Source organism: Grus americana, chromosome 19 (assembly GCF_028858705.1).
Source record: "Grus americana isolate bGruAme1 chromosome 19, bGruAme1.mat, whole genome shotgun sequence".
Taxonomy (NCBI): domain Eukaryota; kingdom Metazoa; phylum Chordata; class Aves; order Gruiformes; family Gruidae; genus Grus; species Grus americana.
In genome coordinates, this window is record NC_072870.1 from 9,420,030 (window position 1) to 9,445,882 (window position 25,853).

At 40.3% G+C, this 25,853-nt stretch overlaps 1 protein-coding gene across 7 annotated transcripts in view; it reads left to right on the plus strand.

Annotated features, from left to right (window-relative positions):
- VMP1 (vacuole membrane protein 1) overlaps positions 1 to 25,853 on the plus strand; it is a 70,863-nt gene that overhangs the window by 20,029 nt on the left and 24,981 nt on the right. For 3 of the 7 annotated variants that reach the window (XM_054847208.1, XM_054847209.1, XM_054847210.1), the window contains exons 7-8: positions 9,091 to 9,258; positions 13,954 to 14,085. In XM_054847208.1, coding sequence (XP_054703183.1) covers positions 9,091 to 9,258; positions 13,954 to 14,085 — 300 coding nt within the window. The other 4 variants (XM_054847212.1, XM_054847214.1, XM_054847211.1 and 1 more) reach the window with 4 other exon arrangements.

Genomic DNA, 25,853 nt, shown 5'->3' on the forward strand with positions numbered 1-25,853 from the left:
ATATTATAAGGGTCTGAACGTTGTCTGCTGCATTGGTTCCTAGTTTAATGCTGCGTCCTTGGTTGTAGCCAGCAGCAAATGTAAAATTTGACATGGCTTTTTGGGAAACGATTCTCGTGCTGCAAATTGGCACGGAGCTAAGGGCTGGCACAGAGCAGATCTTCTACACAGAAATAGGGAAGCAGGCCACTCTTCCAAGAATCCTCTTTATTCTGACACTTTCAAAACAAGTCTGCTGGCTTATTTTCCCAAAGTCCATTAAAGGTTTTTCACAATTCTTTAAAAACAACACTTTAAAAATAGTAATCATGATGTGGCTCTGTAGGAAATAAAACTATTGTGATTAACGACTCTAAATACTGTTTTTAGCAGCACACGGCTTTTTTTCTTAGTCCTGAGATGTTTTCTCTTCTCTTGGTGGTATATTAAAATATAAATGGCATGAATCACCTAATTACCAAAAGGAGATGACTGAGGATAACTCGTCAGGAATTTCTTGCGTTTGTACATCTTGGAGAGATCCGTTTGCTGCCACAAAATGAAATGAGGGAGCTGCCGGAGGGCCGGTGGGCAGCGGGCTCCGGCGGAGCGGGGACGCTGGGTGGAGTGCCGGGTTGGGACCGTGCTGCCATAGCCATCTTCACGCAACGCTCGGCCTCGTGATTCGGTTTCAGTTCAACTCTGGCAAACGGATTGCAAAAGACGCGGCCGAGGCAAACAAAATCAGCTTCAAATTAATGCCTATCAAAAAGGCTTGCGCGAGCAGCGGATGATAAATGTCCCTTCTGTGTACGGTCTGTTATCATCTGTAACGGTGGGGGATGAATGGAAGCGAATTCCTTACAGGTCAAAAGGCTTTGGCTGTTTGCATTTGTTTGTGTTTTTGTTTCTTGAATATGGATCTCTGCTTGCTTGCTGATAGAGCCAAGTGGAGCAACTGCTGAAAAGGTTTTTGCTGGTGGCCGGGTTGTGGACTAGCACAAACAGGAAACATGAGGTACAATAGGAATGTTTTGTGTGCGGAGGTCACACAAGAGTTCGAATTTTGTCAGAACTGTAATACGTGGGTTTGTCACTTAATTCTTACTGGGGTGGAAGAGAGCACGGCAATAATTTCAGGCCATGAAAAAGAACAGAAAGCTGCCTTTAAAGAGAAGGGAATCGGAAAGACAGCGGCCTGATTGACAGTGCTAGCTTTAGAGAGCCAGTTCGAGTTTATCTGGGCTTGAGGGTTCAATGTCTGACTTTTTCTTCTGAACTGGTTCCAGAGTTCAGCTTTGGCGAGGGGTTGTGTTCTGGCCTCCCCAAAGTGTGGTAGTTTGCAGCTGAAATGAGTCGTGTTGTGGCCCTATCTGAACTGGTTTAGGTTAGAATCTGAAGATTTAAAATCCAGGCACCTTATGCAATTATGAACCCATTAGCTTTTCATACAAATGTTGGTGTAAATAATTAAAAATAAAATAACCAACAACCAAAAAACCTTTTCCTGCCAGGACTACTGAAAACTTTTCAAAATCAAACTTAATTCCTTTTAGTTATCTGGTCCCAGGAGCTGAGCTTGCAAGGAGACTTGTGATAAAATTACTGAAGTGCTTCAAAAAAGAAAAGGTCACAAAACAGGGCTTACTCCACTTTTATGAAGAAGACAGAATAATTTGGAAATCCACAGAACTTACTCTCATTTTTTTCCTCCATTTATTTACTTGTGACGTTAATACAGGAGTATTTTCATAGTGATTGTCAGCTTCAGGAGAAGTTTTGCTCTTTCCGTGTGGATCGTTCAGAACTGGTGTGGGAGTAACGCAGAACACTTCGGGTTCTGTGCGTAAAGGAAGAAGTGCGAAACAAGAGCTGAGCTGCCCCAGCCAGGCGGGAGGGCGCAGCCGGGCTCCCCTTCCCAGCGCTGAATTCTTTTCGTTAGGTGAGGTGTTCGTTTCCAGTCCGTACTCTTCATCAATTCACACGGCAACTTGCAAGCCTGAAGGAAATGAAATAAAAAAACCCATTCTGTCTATTATCTGTGCTCAGATTACTGCTACTGACTTGTTAAGGTAGTTGAAAAAAATATGCGGTGGGTGCAGAAGGCAGAAAATAATTCTAAAGTAAGTTGAAATGGATCCTGTTTGTGTGAGGGTTGTTTCTGACTTACTCTCTCATTTGTTTCCTTCATGCCTTTAAACCTATTTCCTCCAGCTGTCCTAAGCTTTTTACAATGACCTGAAACATCCTGGAATACTTGAATCAACATAGAACTTTAAAAAAAAAAAAAAAATCACTTTTGCTAACCATCTCTTGATGGGAACTCCTGCTTACAGCTCACATGAGCTCCGTTCCGCTTGAAACTGCAGCGATGATATTAGTGTACTGATGAACTGGAAGGGTCCAATGAATTCAACTAGACACTGCTGCCAGATTAGTTGTGTAACCTGGGTGTTTCTTAAATCTTCTGGCGGCTTGCTTGCATTTTAAAAAAAAAAATCTGAGATTAAAAATGGTATTTTCAAGGAGAAAAATGTTCATTTGGAGTCTTAGTCCCTCTAAGTGCACCCACTGTTGTTGTATGTGTCAGTTACCAATAGATACCTGCAGAGAATAAAACCCAGCGCCTCTGGTTTAGATTATGCTCTGGAAGAACAATCCCTTCCACTGCTGCCGCTCAGTCTGAGAGATTGCGGACTGAGCCCCAGGCCCCGATTCTGGTCCGTTAACGTGAGCTGAAACCGATGGTGCTTTAAGTTCTGCTGGGTGCGAGCCTGGCAACTGCCGAGCAGCAGCCGCCGCTGGTCCCGCTGTCCTGCTCCGAGGGTGGTAACCTCTGGCGTAGGGGCTGCTGGAACAGCTGGAAGCAATAACCTCCCGTATTGCCCCACCATGAATTGCCGGACCTCGTGAGTCAGAGCTCGAAATGGTGTGACTGCGAGTTCCATCTATGGCCTCCAGTGCTGCTGAGAGCGGTGTACGTCAGAGTCTGGATGGTTTATCTAAAGCTGGAACTGTGGCAATAAACAGCTAATGTGCAGCGTCTCCATCTGCGCAGGATTAGCTACCTTACTTCGACTTTTCAGAAGTCTGCAAAATATTGATGTCCAATTAATATTTAAGCTATATCAAGCGTCTTGGCCAGCCATAGGGGTCTGAACTTGCGCCAAGCTGAGGAGTTAGTAAGATGATCGGTACACCGTTTTGTTCCTTTCGAAGGTTGATGGACTTTACCTTTTAGATGCTGACGCCTTGTTTTTGTTATCTGCTCTCAACTTCCTTGTCACTGGTTCTGTGTCTCATAACTCTGCTGGGAGGTCACGTTATGCTTTCTCCTCATTTGCTCCCTTGGAGTCTCTGCTCTTTTTTCTTTTTTTTTCTTTTTTTTTTTTTTATTGCACAGCCTGAACTTTATACTTTTCATGTCACTGCTTCCTTGAACAGGCTGGAAATAATGATAACAGTGCAAGATGATCTCTAATTTGAGGCATTAAAGCCAATCGTCACTACTAGTGTCAATTTGAATAGATGCTGTGATTTATTCTTCAGAAATAAGTGGGTGGCTAGGGAAGGGCAAGGAGAGAATACTGACAGATTATTTTTGTCTTCTGTCAGCACCAGAGTATAAACTTGGATTCTTCCAATTGTGCCTTTCCCTGACATGAGTCTGTTTGCTCCTATAGAAAGTAGCGTGGGCACAGGCTTACAAAACGTCTGCTTTTCATGTTACTCCTCAAAGTAGCAACGTGGCCCTGTTATGCATGCAGTGGTACCACGTGCCTGCTCCCTTGGTGGTTCTTGTTCAGTCATATTCAGAGCTTGTGGCTCATCGTTTGGAATTTCCATCAGCTCTGCAATGTGGTGCAAGGCTCGACTGAAGTGGGAATAGAAACTTGCTAACAGACACGTGATTGTAAAATTAATACATCGCTTGAAATGCCATGACGGTCTGCTAAAACTAGCCCTGACTGCTTGATGGATGTTTGTGTCACTTGTGGATGCTCGAGGTACGGGATCCTTCTTCATTCCGAGCCCGTTTTACAGCCAGCACCACATACCAGACGTTATGTAAAATCGTGAGACGTTTTAATCTTGTAATGCAGACAGACAGACTAGATTGACATATTTACTAGCCACCTCCAGATCAAGCTTTTCCCTCTTAATCACAGAGCAGTTTTCTTTGGGGGTAGTTGTCCACTGCTCTTGAAGATAAAAAAGATGCTGTAACTCGGTGTTACTTTCTTGAGAGGTGTAATGACTTCATAGATAAGTATGAGATGAGTCGCAGCCTGGGGCAACGCTTGCAGGATGTTTCCCATGAGAAGCAAGCTTTTGTTTTTCCAATTTATCTTAATCAAATATAGCATGACATGTTTCCCCCCTGTGGAAGGGCTGAGTCTTGAACCCAGTATGAAAAGCAGTGTATCCATGGAGGAAAACAGATTTTTAGTGCATTAAGTTCAGCAATGAGTTCACTGTAATATTTTTCTTGCTGGCAGGAGTATCACTTTTCTTTGTGAAATGTTTCTAAATTAGAGACAGTCTAAAATTATGTCTTCCCCAAATATAAAAGGTTAAAATTAGATGTAGATGTTCCTGTGCTCGTGTCACTTCAGCAGGGCGGCCGTGTCCGTGAAGGGGCATGTGAGAAACCAACATTTGATATGGAGTTTGTTTGCAGCTTTAATTGTGTTCACAGTCTAGGTGCCCAGAATGATTAATGTGAAAATATGATTCACTTTTAATTGGATATTCAGTAATTTTTCCTTACGGTAAAGACTTTTCTGTTTTAAGTATTATACGTATCAGCATGCTTTTAAGGATTTGAACTTCTGAATTTTTTTTTCATGTGCCTGCTCTCTCTTTCGACTCGCACTGATGAATTTCCAAGCATAACTTCTAGATAAAAAGATTATACTTTCTAGAAATTTCACAATACAGCATTTTAAAGTACCTTATTTCTAAGGATTAGCAGTGTCTCTTCTAACTTGGGTGCCTTCAATCACTGAACTAAAACTTCTCTGAAGGCCTGTGAGTTCAAGAGTTCGAGGTTACCTTCTATGAGACATTAAGATTCTATAGCTAGGGATTTCCAAACTCCCCTAAATTACTATTGCTAAAAAAATAGATTTATGTTGAGTTGATCTTGATGACCAGATCTTGTCGTCTTTGATTTGTAAATTGTACAGATATTTCTAACAAATCGCATTCCAGCCTAACCACAGGCTCCTTCTGGTCATCAGTAGTGGCAAGCAAATGTTTCTCACTCGAGTCAGCAGAATGTTTCTCAATTTCTGCTCTGTTAGCCCTTGTTAGTGCCTCCTGCAATTTAAAAGAAGAAAAAAAAAAAAAAAACCGAAACCAAACCATTGGAAGAGGGTGAGGGAAAGACGGTTGGTGTTCAGGATCTTACATGCCTTGAATGTCGGCGACTCTTCCTGGGTTGGCAAGCAGCATTATCTACTAAATCGCCTGGTTTTAGTATTTGTTTTCTGGTAGGACAGTTTGGCAAATGCCCTTTTCAAAGGTAGAGCTGCAGTTAGAGTCAAAGAGGGGATGTCTTAGAGGTTTTCCTCAAGCATTGAAATAAACTGAGCTATTGCATAGAGGCAAAACACTGAGTATTTACTGCGGCCCCACGCGGAGAGGGTGGAGGAGGTATTATTTGTGAAGAGGATTAAAAACTATGAGAATTAATCCTTCTGGCACAGGGAGGAGTATAAAGAAAACATCTGAGTGTATATTGACTGGGATTTTCCAAAGGTGGCACCTAAAGCTCGTTTGAAGTTGGTTCTCTGCTCATTCAGAGTTAAACCGTTGCTATTGCTAAATATAAAGCAAAATGGCACCTCTCTTATGAAACACCCAGCGACCCTCCCGCTCTTCCCCACCCCTCCCACCCCCCCCTGCAACCATGGTCCTGCTTAGCCAACCATTGTTTTGAGGTGCTTGGTAACCACGGCTTTGTGAAAGTATAATGCTCTATGTAAGCTTTCAGAGCTGAGCTAGAACAAAAGCAGATGTCAGAGATGTTGGGTGCTGCCTGCCAAGCTGCGAGACGTTGTCCATTTGACTAGCAGGACAGCTGGGCTCCGCTGCCAGAGGAGGACACGGGATTGTTCTGCTTTCCTTTGGCTCGCTCTGAGTTCCAGTACTCCACACTTCATCACTCTAAATGAACCGTTTATGCTTTATTTCTTATTCCAGTTAAAATGTGGCTTCTGTGGGTTCCATAACTCCAACTTTTTTCCATTATAGAATTGTTTACATTACAGTGGAAGAATTATGTTCAATTGGCGTAGTCTTCAGGTGGCTCGTTGGCCATTTACAGCTGCTTTGTGAAATGCCTTTTTTTCCATTGGCTACTTCTTGTAAAATTTTTCCTTTTGCAGACATTTCTTGAGACTGGGAGAGCTCTCTTAACAGGAAGCAATGTTTTGAGACCGTTTTGAACTGTTCCAAGGATGGCAACTCGGTTGAGAGAAGCTGCTCATGGCAAGAAGGTCCTGCAGCAGCCTCCTCTTAGGCATTTTGTCATTGCTTGCTCTCCTGAGATTGTGCGGTCTTTTTTACACACCTTGTGCGCAGTTTGAGAAGAAACACTGGTAATTCTATCACTGAAACCTTGCAAGGGGTTGGGGGGCCTCACCATAGCAGCGATTAAATTTGTCTCTTACTATTATAAAACTGAAACTAACAGTCTCCCATCACAGCTGGCTGTAGTTATACTGTAGTGCGGCATGTCCTCCAAATTTTGTGGAACTGAAAATCATACTTCTTGATTCACACACCATATCTCACTGCCTTGGCAACTACCTTACCATTACTCTCAAGGGAACGTAGGAAATGGTCATTTACAACTCAAGTGCGTGGGGATTTCCTCCATGCAAATTTGCTATTCAAGAGAATTTTATTGCAAATTTCTGCAGGTGAAAAGCATTAATTTAAGGAAGATGGCTTGAGACTTCTTTTTGTCCCAAAGTCAGATTGGGGAGGAGCAAGCAGGGGATGGGATTGAATTCCCTAAGCTTCTGAGTACGGTGGAGAAAGAGGTTCCCAGGTTTGCCATAAATGTACAAGTTTAGGAAAGTTTCAACTCTCTCTTTGCATCTGCCCTTGATGAGTAAAGTAGAGATACGCTATTTGTTTAGATATGAAGTTGCTGGGGATGGGGATGATCTTGCTACAAGTACCAAAAAGTTGTCCACTGCCATGGGGGCCTGCAGAAATGTTGATAGTACACCTTATTAGTCATTTGTTCATTCATCCGATCTTTTTTCTCCCTGCCATATCAAAATCACTCTTGAGTGTCAGCTTCTGGATCTTCTCTTTTTTCACTTTTACTTCAATCAACCTTTTTTTTTTCCTTCCCCATCTTTTTCTTTTTTTCTGTGAGAGGGGCTGTATGGCTGTATCTGTTTGTATAACCCAAAGTGTGCCAAAGCACTTTGAATTAGTCTCCTGCAAAGTAACAAGGGAAGAAATAAAAGAATTTCCTTGGTATCAGAGCAGCTTGTCTTTTACCAATTGCATACCTGAAGAGTGGTTTGATTTTGAATTGTTTCCATGTGACAACAGTAGTCACAGCTGTCCTACAGAAAAATATAACTGATCTTTTTTTTCAACATTCTCATTTCACTGCCATTAAAAAGTACAGTATCAACGTCATTGCGTAAGTCCAGTTCTCTGGTCTCTTCAGTGGGACCTGAAATATTGACCTGAGTGAACCCAACTAAAATCATCTTCCCAGCAAGTCTAGAAAAAGCAATGGAGCTTCACCTTTTGTGAGAGACCTGCTGTGGAATTTCACCTTTTCATGTGCAAATGAACCCACAAGGTCCTCTGAATAAATCTCAGGCTCCTGCATTTCAAAGTGAGCTGTGGAAGCCTTGTGCGGGGGAATGGCAGGGCTGAGGTCTATCACGCTTTCCCCACAGTATTCTGTAATAAATTTAGCTTTGATTTGGGTGGGGGGTATCGGGCTCCCGTATTTGTCTAATAAACCATGACTCATTTAAAGGACAAAACATAGAAGAAAATTGTTGACAGTATGTTTCTCAACATGACATCAAAACCCATGAAATAATTCAGAGCAGAAGTTAAGGTTTGTGTCATTTGTTCTGCATGTAAAGAAAACTTAAAAATTTATTTAAATCTGTGCCTTTATGAAAAGACCTTAGTTTAACTCGGTACTTTTTTTGCTTTTCTTCTTCTTCCCCAGACAATGTTTCCCTGACCTTTTGCTAAGTGATTTCTTTTTTAGCTACAACATCTAGTGATCAGGCCATTGACTATTTGAATTGCTTCTCACTTCTTTTGTATTAAAATAATGGCGATTCTTTCAGGTTTTTTTAAGTACTTAGCAGGTCAATTCTTGAATAGATTTTTATGCTAGTTTTATCTGTCCAAAAAAATCTTTAAATGTAAGATGGAGACTAGAAGTAATGGAATTATATGGCATTTAAATTATGTTTAAATTTTGAATTATATTTCAAACCATTTTTAGCAAACAGCAGTAAGATCACTTTCTTGTAAACACAGAAAAAGTGACGCAAAATAAGCAACTGATTTTTTGGAGAAAGATCCAAAAGTTAAGAAGATTCGCTGTAAGATGTAAAGTCCTAGTCATTAAAAAAATAAATTAACATAGAATCTAAATGCCTAGATCCTCTAAAAGCAATAGTAGGGAAAACACCTGCTCTAATAAAGCTGTAGGCCAGAAATACCTTAAGAAGAACATTTTAAAGGTCTGAAAATTTTCCTGGTTTTTAAGAAGGATTCTTATTTCTCCTTGGCAACCTCATACTACTGTGCAACGGCATGGCAAAAGCTGAAAGACTCCTTAACATTTTTAGTGGATCACAAGAAGGATTTTTTGTTGTTGTTGAAAGAGCATTAATAGCTCAACATTGCACTTCAGATGGTCCAAAAAAAAACCCCAACAACCAACCAACAACTGATGTTTTACATATATAAGATTATTAATGGCCAAAGTGAGAAACACTAAGTTTTAGCCTAGGCTCTTTGCATCAGGGGCAAATGTAGGGTTTTAATTTTAACTTTTATTATAACTAACATAAAATGCATTTGAAATTACTTGTGTTTTTTCAGGGTCCACACATAGCATCAGTTACTCTTGCTGCTTATGAATGTAACTCGGTTAATTTTCCTGAGCCTCCTTACCCGGATCAAATTATCTGCCCTGATGAGGAGACGACTGAAGGATCCATCTCTTTATGGGCTATCATCTCAAAAGTCAGGCTGGAGGCCTGCATGTGGGTAAGGTTTGGTTTATAAAAGCAATTTTAATTTACGCACTTAATTTTGGTGTTCAGCAATACACAGAAATTCCTGAATTATCAAAATAATGATGGCTTACACTGCCAGCAGTGTATATCTGTCGTGTGAATAGATGCTTTCCTGATCAACCTTCTAGCCCTGGATAATTGTAATGTCCCTTAAAGAGAAGTAATAGAATATTACTGGGCTGTCTTTTATCAGCTGCAGTGTTGACTGCTTTTCTAAATGCTAGCTCAAAGCTGCTGATGTAAAAGGTAAGTTTCAGAAAGGATATCTGCATCCCAAGCGATCTGGCAGCTGTCAGGTCTTACACTGCATGCGGTTAAGCAATAAATAATTCAAAAAATTTTGAGCCTGTAACTTGAGTGAAGTTGCAGTTACTCATATGAAGGACTCGGGCCCTAATATCATAGCTGAAATGTTTTTCTGGGTTGCATTAGTAAATTGGATTAAATGAGAGTGTTATGTTGTACATTTTTCTGTATTTTATTTTTGTTTCTCTGCCTGTTTCCATCATGGCAAACTTTTCACTTAACACAGGAAAAGCAGTTTAGCTTTTAAGTGAATCAGGGTCTTAGGAAACGCTGTCATTGGAACTTCCTTTCCATTTTCCTTTTTTTTTTTTTTTTTTTCCCCTGCAGCTTTTTATAGAAGTTTGATTTTTGGTGGATTTTGGTCAGCTAAGATGTTTTTTTCATTACATGTAGATAATTTTGAATTGCAGTTTACACAGATGCATCTGCTGTGAACTGCATGCCAAATTAACTTTATTTTACTACTGACTTCCTGTTCTAGCTGATTATTTAATTATTAAATTCTTGGTTGTCCAATTCAAATGTAGAGAGAGGAAATTCTGAAAATACATGGTAACTGATGTCTGCCCTTGTATTCCTTCTAACGACATGAAAAGATATATTAAAGTGACTTTGGTCACTACAACTTTTAAATTTATCAGGAGCTGTGTTACAAAAATTCCAGTTAGGTTGCGTGCATTACAGACTAAAGTAATGTTTAGCAGTACCAAAGTCGAAATAGTAAGAGAGAAAGTGGACTTACAGCCCTCTCAAGAAGCAAAGTACATCTTAAATTTCACTCTTGCTAATGAGAGGACAGAATTGCCTGAATGCTTGATAAGTAGCTAAACATACAAGTACTTACAAGACCATAAATATAAGATTTCTTTTTATTTTCTTCCTTGTACCCCTCTGCTCAAGTTTGTTTAATGGAGACTAGAGTAATAAAAATGGCATTTACAATTACGTTTCTAGGGTTGCAAAATGTAGCTCAGGGTAAACATCCATTGCTTAATCTTCAGCATGTAAAATAACTGAACTGTGATGAGAATGAAGCCGTTTAGAAATGGGTTTGAGCACTGAAAGCTTGTGTCCTCCTGAGCAGCTGTGAGGGAGCAGGAATGGTACCTTCAGTCTCTCGTCTGAGCTGCGATTCGTGGTTCAGGCTAAGGAAAGGACAAGGGGATAGGACCGAGCGGGAACGTTTCCATCCCGTTTTCCCCCCCTCTTCTTTTCTTCTCGCCTTCAGATTCACTGTCAGCTACCTTTTCACTGAACTCTGTCTCCGCTAGATTTTCCCTTGGGAGCATCCTCTGTCTACCAGTGGTGTCTAGTGTAATGTTATGCTTTCTTGGAATGTTTCATGACTACATAAACATCGCTTGCTAATTTCCTGTAAGCCAAATCAAGTTGGCAATTGCTGCTGCTTCTTCCAGTATGTTTCTTTTGTCTTAATTCCAGTTCACTTTTTATGGAAGCTGTTGAAGAAACTTATTTTCGATTCTGTCACTTTTAAACCAAATGTCCATTTTAACAGGAAAGTGACGGTGACTTCCAGAAAGTGAGAAGACTGATTTTTGCAAATCAAAACCTTAGTAAAAAAAAAAAAAAATTGCATTTAATTAATTTTCTGCTTTTAAACTGAAAACAGGAATACTAGGTTTAATTCCTAATCTGGGTACGACTAAATGAGCTCACAAAATCTTTCTTTTTTTTTTTTTTAATGGAACCATCAACTTCTAATTGGATATAAAAATCTGAACTTATCATGATAAAGCCTGGATAAGTGCAAAAGAAAAGGAATTAAGGGGTGTATACAGATGTGCTCCTAATGCAGCAGATGGAGCCTGTGAGGAATAGGTACAATAGCACCAACGGCCTGTTTCCTTTAGACTTGTAAAGTGAAATTATGTTGAAAGGCTCCAAAGTGAAATCTGGCCAACCTCCTTGATTGTTTGGAAGGAGACAGGAGGGTGGTAGCAATATAAGTTTTCATGTGAAATGTTGAAAGCAGGACGGTCCCAGTGGGGACTTTGCAGACCTCTGACTATAAAGCTACCCAGACTAAGTATCCTGCAAGGTTTGAACGCGGGGATTTATCTGCACAAGGGATTTGATTCAGATCACAAAAACATCAGTGGCTGTTTCAGCCAACTTAAACCAGGTACGTTTTTTTTCCAGAGATTAAAATCATTACTAGTCCCCTGCATGTCAGCGATAGCCATTTTTGCAGGTAATGAGTGTTACGAGGATTAAATATCACTGTATCTAAGGAATTATTAGGTGAAATGAAAATGATGCTTTTTTTCAATCGCTATAAAAGTGAGCTCCACCAGTCCTGGCCTGCAGAAGGACTCTCAAAAACAATCTGGTAGGTGTATGCCAGTTTTCACAGCCTTCCATCCCACAGGGACAAGGAATTCAATAGTGCCCTACGTTTTTAATGTGTTACAGCTTTTTTTGTTTTTTTACAAGAAAAAAGGGGAAAGAATAAAAATGTTTAATTGCTCAGGATTAGCAGAACAGGCGGCCTGTGTCCTGACCAGGATAAATCTCTTTAAAAGACTCTTTCTAGTGGAGTAATTTCCCAGTTTCCTTTTCTGAATGTATTTGTGTAAAAGAATTTTGATTAGCATTTGCCTTTCCAATTTGTTGTTAGTCCAAGGAATCTCCATGTAAAACTGGCATTCAAAGTTAAATGGTAAAAATGGACAGCTAATGTTACAAAAAGCAGTTAAATAGTTACTGGTTTGGATCCCTTAATTGCTGCCTTTTTTTTTTTTTCCATGCACTTAAGGAACCTATCTCCAGCAGACATGAAATCATATGATTTTTGTTGCACTTCTGAAATGTTTTGTAATAATGAGCATGTGACTTATCCAATTTAAAGAAAGTTCATGTCCAGTACACGCATGCAAACCTTTTCCTCAGTTAACAAAATGAAGCCAAAGCAAATTGGCAGAGCCTGGAGAAGCAACGTGACTTTTTGTTCTTGCATCACCCTGAGAACATAACCTCAAGTTAATTTTTCTGAAGCGTTGTTGCTACTGTTTTCAGGCTTATCTTCCCTTGTGCCAGAAATAGGCAGATTAATGAAGTTCAGCTTGCTGCACTCGTTTAAATTTTTCTTCTGTGGAAAACGAGGGCATAAACATATGCAGCCGTGCACTTTATATGCTTAAACGGAGAACTGAGCGGTTTGGGTGACTGCAGAGAGCGGCAGTATTTAAAACCACAACCTGTTGATTTGGAATATCCACAGCAGCTGGAATTCTCCCTTGCTTGCAGCTACATATAGAGCAGGAACAAAGGAAATTGAAAAGCTTTCACATTGCTTCAAAGGAATAGAAAAGCATTTGTTACTCACTGCTGACCCTAAGAGAGAAAAGCCATCTGCACGGAGCTGAGTTTTAGCACTTTTCCAGCGTGGTGCCCAACTCTTGTGCTATTACCTGTCCTGTAGTTAAATCATTCTGAGTTTAGTCCAGGTGCCTGTCTCTAGCCTCTGTTTATCCATATGTTCAATCTTAGATGTCTCTCTTTTTTTTTTGCCTTGGTTAAGCTAAAGTTGCATTTACCCACAAGACTGAAATGAGTCATTTGATGTCCTGAGAAAACAAATATAATTTTCCTGCGGTGAGAAAGGAACCGTGCTTTCATCTCAAGTTCTCTTGGCTTTTTTCATTCTGTCTTAAGGAGAGAAAAATCTCGAGATCAAGCTTTGCTCAACCTTATTTTCCTTGCTCATAGCTGTAGTAAAACTCGAGCCTGTTTTCTAATAAACACTTGCACAGAGTCTCATGACTGAACAAGTAAACTCCATGACGGCACCGGGGAGGAGTTCCCAGATCATTCCGAAGGCCGCTCAGGAGCAAGGGCTGTCACATGCCGACAAATGTGTCTGGCATCATGCGGTGGGGTGAGATGGCAGCGCTGTGCTGAGTCAGGGATCGTGTCAGATAGCAGGGCCCCCGGCCTGGCCGGCTCTCCGGCTGCGGCGCAGCGACGAGCTGCGGCCTCCCCGGCGCAGCTGGCCGCCGGCTGCCGAGCTCTGCCGGAGCTGGGCAACGTGCCGCTCTGCAGGGCCCCAGCGATGCACAGATCATGTCGTTTTGACCTTGCAGAGCACGGCTTGGGAGCCACTGACTTGCAGCACGAGAGTCTGCACTGAGAGAAGCTGAATTTTGCTAAACGGGGAAAGCGGGGCTTCGGAGGAACAGCGTTACGTTTGAAATGGGGAGAAATTCGACCTGGTGGATAAAAGCAAACTTCTCAAAGCAGCTGGTCTCATCAGTTCTAATCATTTGAAATGTCCACGGGACTGTGCATATCACATGTTTCCTATTTAAGAATGAACACGAAAATATTATTCTTTTCCCAGGGTGCTGGCACAGCCATTGGAGAGCTGCCTCCATATTTTATGGCGAGGGCGGCCCGACTCTCTGGTGCTGAACCTGATGATGAAGAGTACCAGGAATTTGAGGAGATGCTGGAACATGCAGAGACTGCACAAGTAAGAACAGTGCAAAACAACAGAATTAATAACACACAGAACAACTAGATGGAGTAAATAACCATTCCAGTGAAGTGGGAATGGGCCAAAAATCAGTTGGTGTGAGTTCACGAGGGACTTCCCAGGGATGGAAAAAGATCCTCCGCTGGGTTGAGATACCTCTGGTGATGGGAGGGCAGGAATGCAGCTTGTTGAAGCACATACAATAGTGCAGCCAAAGTTATTTGCTACACGTACTGCACTTATTTAGACTTCCAAGAACAGCACAGTAAAGGTAGGGAGAAAGTGGGCTAACAAACCAGTGAGAGAGGAGGTGCTATTCCATAACCATGGTGGTTTTAGCTGCCTTTAGAGCTTCCCTGGGCAGGAGCTGATTTTCAGTCAGCTCATCCCCTTCAGATGACATTTGCCTGCCTTGCCACTAACACCCTCAGGGGCCAGTGCATGACCCATTCATCAGCCTGAGGAAACATATTTTTCCTGATGTGAAAATGCAACCAAACTGCTCTGAATCCCTTTTTATTGCTCTTGTCATTTATTTTCTTGATGGATTAAATACTGCTTGTGTTGCAGCATAGTTTGCAGCTGATGCTGTACCTCAGTCAGATATTATTGTAGATAATTTTTCATTCAGGTCAGGAGTTTGCGTCCTGTTCACAAGTTATTGATAGTGTTTTAGAAGAAATTAAACATTTTTTTCCTCAAACTACTTGCCACTGAATTTCCCTTCTGTATTTTTCCTTCTTATCCTGTTTTGTCTGCCACTCTGTCTCAGTTGAAACGGGTCATGAGACTGCTATTAAAAAACCAGCAGATGCTATTTACCATGCACTGCTGTCTTTAAACTGTTCTGACAGGGTATTTTCTTGATATAAATATATACTTTTACTTAAAAAAAAAAATCTGCTTTGTTCTTTACTCTATCATCAGTCTTTGCTTTGCAAAGTAATCCCTAACGGTATAAAAATCAAGTCGTGGTTAAAAAAAAACAAAAACCACCAAACGAAACCAGTTGAATACATGACTCGAGAGCTGAAATGCTATCTGTGTTTACTGAAACTCTCCCAGCAAATTATATGCGTGTACAGTTGTGGGAGCAGCCAGAGTTGGTTTCCAGAATGCACAGTAAGATTCTTGGGAAGAAAATTTTTGCTAGAGAGCATTTTGTCAGGACAGGCCAAAATATAGCTAGCTGCATTGACTGCCCTTAGTAAACGAATGGCATTGTGTAATTAATTAAGAAAAATGATGGTGTTATTTACCAGTACTTTTTATTTTATTTTCTTGGCAATTGAATTTGGATTGAAGCGTGTTGTTTTGTGGATGGATGGCCAGGAAAAAAAAAGATCTTTTTAAACTCCACTTGTGGTTTGGTTTCTATAAAACTCTTTTAACATGAGGCTTTGACAATCCGATTAAATTGTATTGCACTCATAAAACTGACAGTTCGGTTTTTTCCATTGGCTAATATGACTTCCTTTTTGCTTTTGGCTTCAATCATGTTTTTGCTAGATGTCTGTGGGAGACAGGCCTGCCTTTTCCTATGACCTTGAGTAAATCCCGATCTTCAGCATAGCTTATCGCTATTTGTTCTGTAATTGCTATTCATGAGCAGTTACGAGGTCTATTTTTAAATTACTCAATAACAATTTTTATTACCTGCATCAGCTTCTCCCAGTCTCCCAAGTTGAAGCTTTATGCTTAAGAAAACACAGGGGATGTGACAAGTGCCTTATGCCATGGAGACTACTACAAATGTTTGACGTCAAATGGTAGGGGCCGTCTTTCAGTGTAAAGGTCTCGCTTCGTCCTGCCTTTTGGAAAGGCATGAAGATGGGTGTGTGAGACTTTTTGAAGAATAGTTTCCCCTCTACTTCTGCTGAGCTGCTCTGTGCCCACAAGGCAAAGCCAAGTGGCTTGACGTTTTTGCCTGCGTGTGTGTTGTTTAGAAAGCTTGTTGCTGCTGTTTCTCAAAAACAATGGTAATTTTGAGAAACAGATGAGGATCTTCTATGGTGAGAATAGAGCGTGAATATAACATCCAGCCTGAAGGATCTGTGAGGGGAATGTGCTTGCTAGCTTGGCGCTTTAAAAAAAACCCAACCAAACCTAAAAGGATTAAACAGCGTAAAGGTTTAGTGCCCTGTTCAAAGTTACACGGGGTAAAATACTATTTACTTTAAAGAGTCTATTGATGGATTTTCTGTCATAAATCTCAGACCTAAGTGACCCGTCTCCTTGAGCTGGGTCTTGAGAAAACTCATTAGCCTGCAGATGATGTGTAACTCTGCCTTGTACTTTCCATTAGCATACTTCAGAAAAAGCCCCTCGTTTTAAAGGAACACCCACTTCTCCTTTCTGCGCGTCCCTGTGTCTGCGCGCCAGCGAGCTCGTCCCCGTTACATAAAGGCAGCGTCAGAGCTGCTCTTGTGAAAATCAAGCGGCTTTGCCCTGGAGAAGGAGTGTGGTTTACAAGCAGGGCTCTTTTTTCAGAGTTCCACACAATGCAGAGCCCAGCACGCTATAGAAAAACAGAGCAGCTCAGTCTGATTTCTTAATACTTCAGGCAGTATTGAAAAAAAAAAAGAGTATAAATGTTTGAAACGGTATCGCAGTTGCTGTTAACTCTCTTGCAGTCGAATTCCAGAGCAAAGGAGGTTTTTATCAGAGCTCCCCTTTTAGCCACGGGGAGTATCTCCAGTGCAGCCGTTCAAACCAACCTCTCAGTTAGGGGAAGTGAATCTACTACTTAGTGCTGGGGCAGCATGCTGGTAATAATACAGTGCAAGCATAGTTTTGTACAGTTTCATGTCTACACACACATGTGGAGGGACGCTCTTTTGCCAGTTTAATGGTTGCTGATTGCTTAGTATTCTCTTTTCTCTGTCGTGCTGAAACACTTAAAGCTGATGGAGGTTTCTGGTGAAAATGAAGCTTCTAATGCCAGCTTCCCTCAAGGTACTCGGTGACAATGCGTAATGCGTGGGCCCTTGCTCTATCACGGTACTCCTTGCTAAGAGGAGAAAGTACTAATATCTTTGCTGTATATCTAATCCTTAATGACTGTAAGTGTTTGGATTCATTAAGTGGCATATTTTTAAGAACTAATGATTTACACATCAGGCTATGCTTCTGTGCACCGTTGCTGCTGCCAAATTTCCATGTAAAAATATTTTCTAGTTGCCTATGTTACTATCAACCACTGCTGTTTGTTTACTTTCCAAACTCCGTCCTGCCTTTGAAGGAACACAAACTTGAAAAAGGGTTAAATCCATAGAAATGCTGAGATGCAGCAGGACTCGTTTGTAAATGATTGAGTGCCATCTGCACACTGAATGTCAGTTGTTGCTGGGACCTGTTTTTGACTCCACTGAACCTTTACTGGTTGTGGTTTGTCTGGCCATCACATGACTTCTCCGAAAATTCCCCCTCCCCTCCATTTCCAGTAAACTGTTTGAACAGGAGTGACTCAGACTGAAACCAGCTTCCCTGTAACCACAGGGCTTGTTAAAGAATTTGTCAACGTGGACTCAAGAGGGTTTGTATTAAACTAGGCTGCAACTGCTTCGGTTTGCATTGCGTCAGGAGTTCCACCGAACAACTTCCTGCTCGGAGAGTCAGCTTCTTGCCTGCAAGGAGTTAAACTGATGAACTTTTGCGATAGTGACAGTGAGACACACGTTAAACCCATCTTTCCAGCGTTTCTGAAAGGTCTGCTGCCTTGAGCTGGATTGCTTTTCCACATCTTCATGTGGGGTTTCTCTTTGCAGAAGCAGAACAAAGTGCGGTACCACACCCAGCCATGGTTACTTGGGGAACCCAGCACTGTGTTCTGACACGACACTGTGACTTAATACAAATGGAATGATTAGGTTCGACTAATAAGCAAAACGTTACTTAATGAGCAGCGTAAAATACGATGGCCAAATGAAAAATGGATCTCTCCCGTGATGAAGCTAACAGCTAGCATCTGATAAGTTCCTGCTTGAAAAGGATTCGCTGGCTGCTGGCTCGTTTAATCAAAAGGTTTTAAGGGTATTTGGTACAAGAAAAAAAAAGAAGTTAAAGCAGACCGCAAGCAGGTTTTTATAAAGCAGTTATCATAAAAATGGAAGTGGTAGAGTCACATACAATAACTGGAAAACCTTGACTTCTTTTTTTTTTTTGTTTTCCCAGAAATAACTTGTTTAAACCCAACATCAAATTCCGTTCATAATTTCTCTTGCTCAGTCTTCCAGTCACCTCCTTTCCTCATCAGCTTCCTCTCTTTATTAATTGTGCCGTACAAGAAAGAGACTGCTGGTGTTTGGTCTGGGCTGCCTGATGGGTGGCCACCAGGAGGCTTGTCTCTACATTCTGCGTTCTGAGCTTTGATACCTGCATTTGTCAATAGATACGTAGGGGAGGTATCTTACCTCTTTTATCTTGGCCCACAATTAAATGGAAACTCGAAACTAATCAAAACCTTGAAGCTTCACTTTAGAAACTTCCTATGAATGCTACAGCTTAAGAGTGAGATGGCAAACTGATAGTGAACTAATAGTAAATGTGTGTTGGTTTTTTTTCCACAATGTAATCAGCAGTGAATATATTAAGTATCGGCTTAGTTTTATTCTCTAACATTACTGAGTTGAAATAAGCTTTGGAATGAGTCAATGAAAGCTTTAAATAAGGGAACCTGTTACAGAGAACTTCCTGAGAAAAGAGGTAGCAAAGAGTTAATAGAGGCAGAGGGTAGACAATAGGAGCTATGAGTAACAAATGTGTAAGCCACCTCCTTGCTGGATTTCTTTGGACACTGGCATGAGAATAGGGCAGTCTTGTGCCTGCATTGTTCTATTCATTTGCACACCTGCTTACAGATAAGGAAAAAACAGCACTGAGCATTACATTACGTTTGCTAATGGTAATCTAGAGATGACTTTTTCATATTCGTCTTTGAACAGCTCTTTGTGATAACGTCTGTTCCCTAAAACTTGCTTATGCAGCCCTCTGTCATTTTAATGTTTGGTGTGTAAGTACATAAATCAGAAATTATCAACCCGCTGAAGAAATCTGGATTACTTTGCAGTATTTTCCAGGCAATATTAGGATATTAGCTCAGAGGAATTTTTTCAGTAACAAATCTCTCGCTTTACAACAGAAATGAACTTTTTCAGAAAGAATGTCACCAAGTTCACTGGAAATCTTGCAAGCTGCATTTGCAGTATAGTCGTGGAGAAGCAGTTAGTTGAACTCTGCCATAGGATTTGCATGCCCTGCCCTGCGTGCGTCAGGGATGCTCGACGCAAGTTTCTAAGTGATCAGTTGGGTCCTAAATATTTGATATTTCACTCCCCAGTCCTCTGAGAAAGACCAATAAATGATCAAAAGTTTGGGTCAGATAAGCTGCTTCAAAAATATTTTTTCAGGGAGAGCCTTCAATAACTGATAGAAATGAATTATGGTAGCATAATCAAGAAAATGGCTACTTTTTTTTTTTTTTTTTTCCCCCTGCTCCAGACGCTGTTTAAATATCGGTGTTGTACAAGAGTCTGGTATGCAGACCACTTCTCTAAGCTGTCTGGGAACCTCTGCTACTTCCCAGGGAGAACAGGCAAGAGGTATGCTCAGCGTCGCACATCTGCTGGCGTGGCTGAGTAGGAAGGCTTTGTGTGTGCAAAAGGATTTGTCAGCTGTGTAAGAAACTGCTCACTTTTATTCTGCAAGTGGCTTTTCTGTGCATGGGGTTTCTTTCTTATTTCTAAGTTCTCTGTGGAGGAACAGTGTGGTATTTTTCGGTGCTGGTGACTTTGGCTTTGCTTTGTTAGGGATTGAAAAGATCAATCGTTTTGTCTGGTTATCGAAAATTGCTTCCTTTCTTGATCATGGTGGCTAAAGCAAAGCAATCACTCGCTTCGTTCCAGCAATCATGAGCCCTTCCTTACAGCGTCTGGATCTTAAACTGCCCAAAAATAGGACTTGAAATTTGTAATGGATAAAAAAAAAAAATTGACGCAATCCTGGAATTGCTCGTCACGCCACTATAACTAGATCAGCAGACCTGGGCCACAATAACTAATTGCAATAATAGCTTTGAGATAAATGAGCACTCACTGTGCAGCTGCAATGGTATTTTAGGCAGCCAGCACGTTGGTGGAGGCAATGCCAGCATATGCTTTCAACTGTAGAAGCAAAGGCTGCAGAGGTCAATGGCTGATGTGTGGGAACCAGAGTGACAGGATGTTCTTTTACTTCATTCTTCTCTCTGTAGGTGGCTGCTAGTATCTCGTTATGGAATCACAGAAAAATTAATCTTGAAAGGGACCTGAAGTAGTTTCTAGTCCAACTTTTTTTGCTCAGAGCAGTGTCATCTATGAGATCAGCTCAGGTTCCTCAGGGCATTGTCAAGTCTGGTCTTGAAGGCCTTCAAGACTGGAGACTGCACAACCTCTCAGTAATCTCTTCCAACGTTGGACTGTCCTAACGGCCTTGCTGCTTCCCTGACATGCCAAACTGACAACTCTTGTCCATGAAATAGATTGCAGGATCTGCTCGCTCTGAGATCTGCTACGAGATGTGAATAAAAAGTAGTTCTTTAGCAAGCAAAGAGATAATAAATTTTATTTCTTTCTCTTGCTGTCGTGCACTACTATAAAATCGCAAAGTGTCAAAGGGGACATCCTTCATGCTACTGCACAGACCTGAGATGAGGAGTGGAGGTGGCAGGAGATGTGGTTAAAAGGGCTACTGCTCTATAGGACAGACCTGATAAGACTGAAAGGACGTACTTCTTCCTCTTCCTTCAGACTGTTTCCTTTAATTGTGTCTTATTCTTTACAAAATTTCTTCATTCTTACAGTGTGAAGCAAAAGGACTTTCTATATAGAAGTCCGAGAGCTTCAGTTCTAGTTGTGGAAAATGCTGGCATTAAGTTTGAGAGTATCTACTAACTCCTTGAGCTCAATAATACATGTTCATTTTGGTATGTCACTTCCGAACTTGAGCATGGTGTTGGATTGTAACAGTCCAAAATCTTGAAACTAAAGCTCCCGAGATGGAGTTTACTATGAATAAGCCTTTGCTGGTTCTTTCCCCAAGGTCTAGGGGAGAGGAAAATAAAATGTTCTTACCATGGTACAGATGGTTAATGAAATGAAGAAAATACCTAGAAGTTCCTAACGCTAATAGTCTGTTTAATCCAGAGCTGGTTGACTTCCTTCCTACTCATGTTAATGGGAGGTCTGATTTACCATGTAATGGATTCATTACTCGGAAGTTTCACACATTTACTCCAGGACAGGTTAAAATTAAATGAGCAGGGAAAGCAAAGCTTGCTGTTGGAATGGACACTTCACTCTGTTATGCTCTGCTCCCATACGATGTGCAAAGGATTGAACTCTGCACACAGCTCTAGCTATGGCTTCTTACATCTTTCTCTTCTAGCAGTTTTAAAATCTGATTATGCAGACAATAGGTTTAACTGTATTTTCTGTGGAAAAGCTTCAATTCTTCTGGTACAGGGACTAATCGTAGTTACTCACATGTCTGAGTTTACAAAGTCTCAAAGATGAGCATCTTTCCGAGTATCTTTGTGGATTGCAGCATCACCCCTTAACATGCAACCAACCTCAACCATTTGAACACAAACAGATGTGGAAATAAATCTGTGCACTTCCCTCAACAATCTGTATTCAGTATGCTTGTCCTAGGAAAGGCTAGTAGAGGAATTCACCTGTATATTTATTAGATTTATGTATGTCCCCATACTTGGGATTTGTACGTAGTACCTACTGTATGCTTATCCTTGCCTACAAATATTCTGAATAATGGTTTGAATTCTTACTACCTTTAAGTCCTCAGATCTCTGACATAGGCTGTTTAGTCAGGTTTTGTAGGTACTGCTCTCTTGTCTCTCCACAGATCTTTGGTAAAACCTGTGAAGTCAGCGGCCCTGCTTCATTGCTGTTCAGTCATCTTCATATTCTACTTTCCAAAACTGTGCTTTCATTTTCAACATGGACATATTTTTCTCTTGTAACTTTCCCATATGATTACCCTGTTCCTTTTCCAGAATTTAATGTCTTGGAAAACCCAGACTTCTTGTGAGGTTTATTTAATTCACAAGCTTAGAATTTGAGCCAGTCCTCTTAATCTGGAACGTCTGTCCTATGCCTATGGTATGTAAATACCTTTCTTTTGTCAAATCCAGTGCTTGCTTAGATCTGCCACCTTCCCTTAGCTGCTTTCAGTAATCCATGAAAACTTTTTTTTAACTTTGTCTTTTGACAGCCCAGTTTCCAAGACAGGACCTTTCTTTCCCAGCGTTCCCAGCGATAAGTAAGTTTAAGCCTTACCTCTCACACCCTCTTCTCTCCAGGCATCAAGATGGCAAATACCCCTTTTAGTCTGCCCCTTATTTGCATTAAGCTGGAAACATTTTTGAGAAAGCTAGAACAGAGATCCAAGGCCACGGCCCTTTCCGTACGCGTTTAGATGTTGAGAGTCATTGCAGCTGACGGAGCGGGAGATCAGTACCGCCATGAACCACTGTCAAAATATTCCTGCTTGCAACTTACTGGAACCTTACTCATGAGATCTGTTACCTTTGATGTCTTGCAGGAGACGTATGAACTGGTTTCTTTGGTCACTGAGTAATGAACTATTTGCAGTGATAGGCAATGACTATCAACTGGATCTCGATCTCTGTTCTCCCCATCTTAACTCCAGGTTTCTGTGCCGATCCTTAAAACGTCATTGCTGATCTGCTTTCTTAGCGTGGATGTATGTTGTAACCTCTCAGCCTGTAGGTAGCTCTCCGACTTCTTTAAAACTGCTCTTCTGCAGTTAATATGTTATTTCAATGAGTTAATAATTCTTCCCAGTCGTCTGAAATTCTAGAATTCATTGCCTAACCACAAATGGTCATTCTCCCATAAGTTGTGTTTGATTCCATTGTGTTGTAATAGAAAGCCAGAAGAAACAAAATATTGTGCGGCTCATTTTTAACATAACTCAGATTTTTACATAAAAAGGAGCACTGTCTTTGTAGGCAGCTTTTTAAATGTTAAGGAATTGATAATTTTAATAATCTGAGATGGTAGCTTCATACATCGTCTTCAATCTTCTTCTCTCCAGATTATTATTTGGATAATTAAACTTTGTTGCTAGTAAGTAAATATTATAACCATAATATAAATGATGCTCAAATCTTGAGGGATTGTCCACTTCTTCCTCACATGCAAGTTACACGTTTGCATCAGGGAGTCTGCTGGCACTGGGACAAATACCGATCTCTGCAGCAACCGTAGCATTCTCCTTGTTTGTAGAGGGACCTCAAGGTGCAACACATTCAGTTCAGATCCCTGTTTATGTCTTTGTATTTTTTTAATGTTCATTAACGAATTTTTTTTTTTTTAATTAGAGTAACAAATCCTGCATAACCCCTCCCAAGCCTTCCAGAAATTTATTTTGAACTTCTGCTAGCTACCATCTGCTAGGTAATTAATACCCTGCTTGAGCGATTGCATTAATACTCGCATCACTGACTTTGCCCTGATCCTTCATTAAGTCACTGTCTGTTTTTACCGGTAGAGAATACATGCCCTGTGAACTTCGGATTGAATTTAGTCTGGTGTATTCCTTCTCTTCTTTACTGGCCACCTTCTTTGTGCTATATCCACCAATATACCAATATTACCAATATATTTGTAAAGCGCTTGATGTATTTACAGCAGAAGAAAATTGTGATAGAGGAAAAGTTTTTCTGGGCCTCAAATAATTTGAACTGTGGATCATATCTTTCAGAGACGGACGACCATCATCACTGCTGCATGCAAGGAAGAGTTGGTTTGTGATAGGGAGTCATAGCTTGCTTGATGCTCCGAAAAACTCATTGCAACTTCATGTTAGAACATAAACTGTTCTATTACATAATCGTTATAGGTCCATCTGTGCAGTCTTTCAAGAAAATATCTCCTGTCAAAGTCTGACGGGTTGTTTCTGTAAGGACTATGGCATTCAATCCCATGCTGATCATTCAGAGCTCCTTGGTAACCATCAGCGAGTTACTTGCTATGGATCCATCAACAGTCTCTGTTCTTAGAGATTAAGAAAAAAGAGGCGTCACAATTTCAATGTGAACAATAAATCATGACCGTTCTGTTTTCTGATAATAAATCAGTGTTACAGAGAGAAAAGAGTAAAAATTGATTTTTTAATTTTATTTTTTTTTCAAGCTTGTTAACTAAATCTAGTGAGATGTTCTTCACTGAATTACAGAAGAGCTTGTGTGACTTACTTTATAATGAAGGGAGAAGGAAGAAATAGAGATTAAATTATAAATGGAAACAAAATAAAACCGAGGGATGGGACGAAGCCTTGTAATTAAGACAAGATTGTCCATTCACCCTTTCAAGGAGGGCTGCTTTGTAGGGATAAATGGCCCACGTTAAGTTATATTTAAAGCTTAAACATTGCGGTAAATCCTACTTTGCAGCAAAACTCTTCTGTCCCTTTAGGTTTAGATGTTTGGGAGGGTTTTTTTTTTTGCTTTTGCAACATGTAGTAATGAAATGCTGGTATCACTAAAATGTGCCATTTTACTGAAGGCAGATATGAAGCAAACTTCCTCAAGCCGCCAGCTGAGACTTGTGAATCAGTATTTCAGTACTGACCTTTTTATGCCTCTTATTTCCATTCCAATTCTTGAGATCGGATGATTAACCCAATGAAGTAATGTTTAATCATTTAACCTTCCTTTGCCTGTATTGTAGCAGTCACAGGAAATCTATTTCCAAACCAAAAAAACAAATCATCTTTGAAAAGGACACAGTGAGCTAAAGAATCCTGAAATGTTGTAGAGAATGAATCACATTAGCTGAGAGTCGAGTCCAGTCTAGATACTTTAATTTTGGGGGAAAATGTTTTGCCTGTAAGTAGCTGAATTTTTATGTCTCTTTTTTTTTTTTTTTTTTTTAAAGCAAGTAAGTGATAAAAGTTGTTTTGCTTTTATTTCAAATGCTTAAAAAAGTAGAGAAAAGATTGTTCCCTGTGCAGGCTTTATAACAGAAAAATTATATTGTGAAATAGGTAAAAGTTGTGAAACGGATGATTGTATTCTCTGAGAAATGAAACTTTTAAGGGTTTTTTTTTATTATTATTGCAGATGTCGCAAAGATTTGACAAATTAAATTTAAGGAAGCAACCAAACAGAAGTATTTCTGAACTTGTTTTCATTAAAGCAAATGCTGAGGCTGCGAATGCGTAGCTGTGCTGCAGCCCTGATGTGTATGTTACTGTGCAGGTTATTTGTAGTTGTGATTACATTACATCATAGAGAATAGGGGAAAAATCCTAAATTTATCTCTTTTGGCTTGTTTAGAAAGTTTGAAAAAAGGAAGACAAATTAGAATTTCTTGACTGAAATTGTTAGAAATATAGCTGTGCATGGAGTATTTTGTAATAGTGAATGTAAAAAAAATTAAACAATCTGAGTAATAACTTTCTTTTATTAAAGTTATGAGTTAATAAGGTGAGAAAAATGGCCCCAACTTTTTTTTTTTTTTTTTTTGAGAGAGAGCGCCTTGTCACACTTTTTTCAACACTTTCATCATTGGTTTTATAACAAAAATTGTATGTTTTTAGCTGGAGGGAAAAAATTAGTTTTAAGGGCAGCCTTGAATTTTGCAGCAGTCTAGAAATGTGGGTCAGGGAAGCTGTTTATTTTTAAGAAATTTGATGAAAAATAGTGCACTGTGCTTATATTAAGTTCATAAAGTTAATCTATA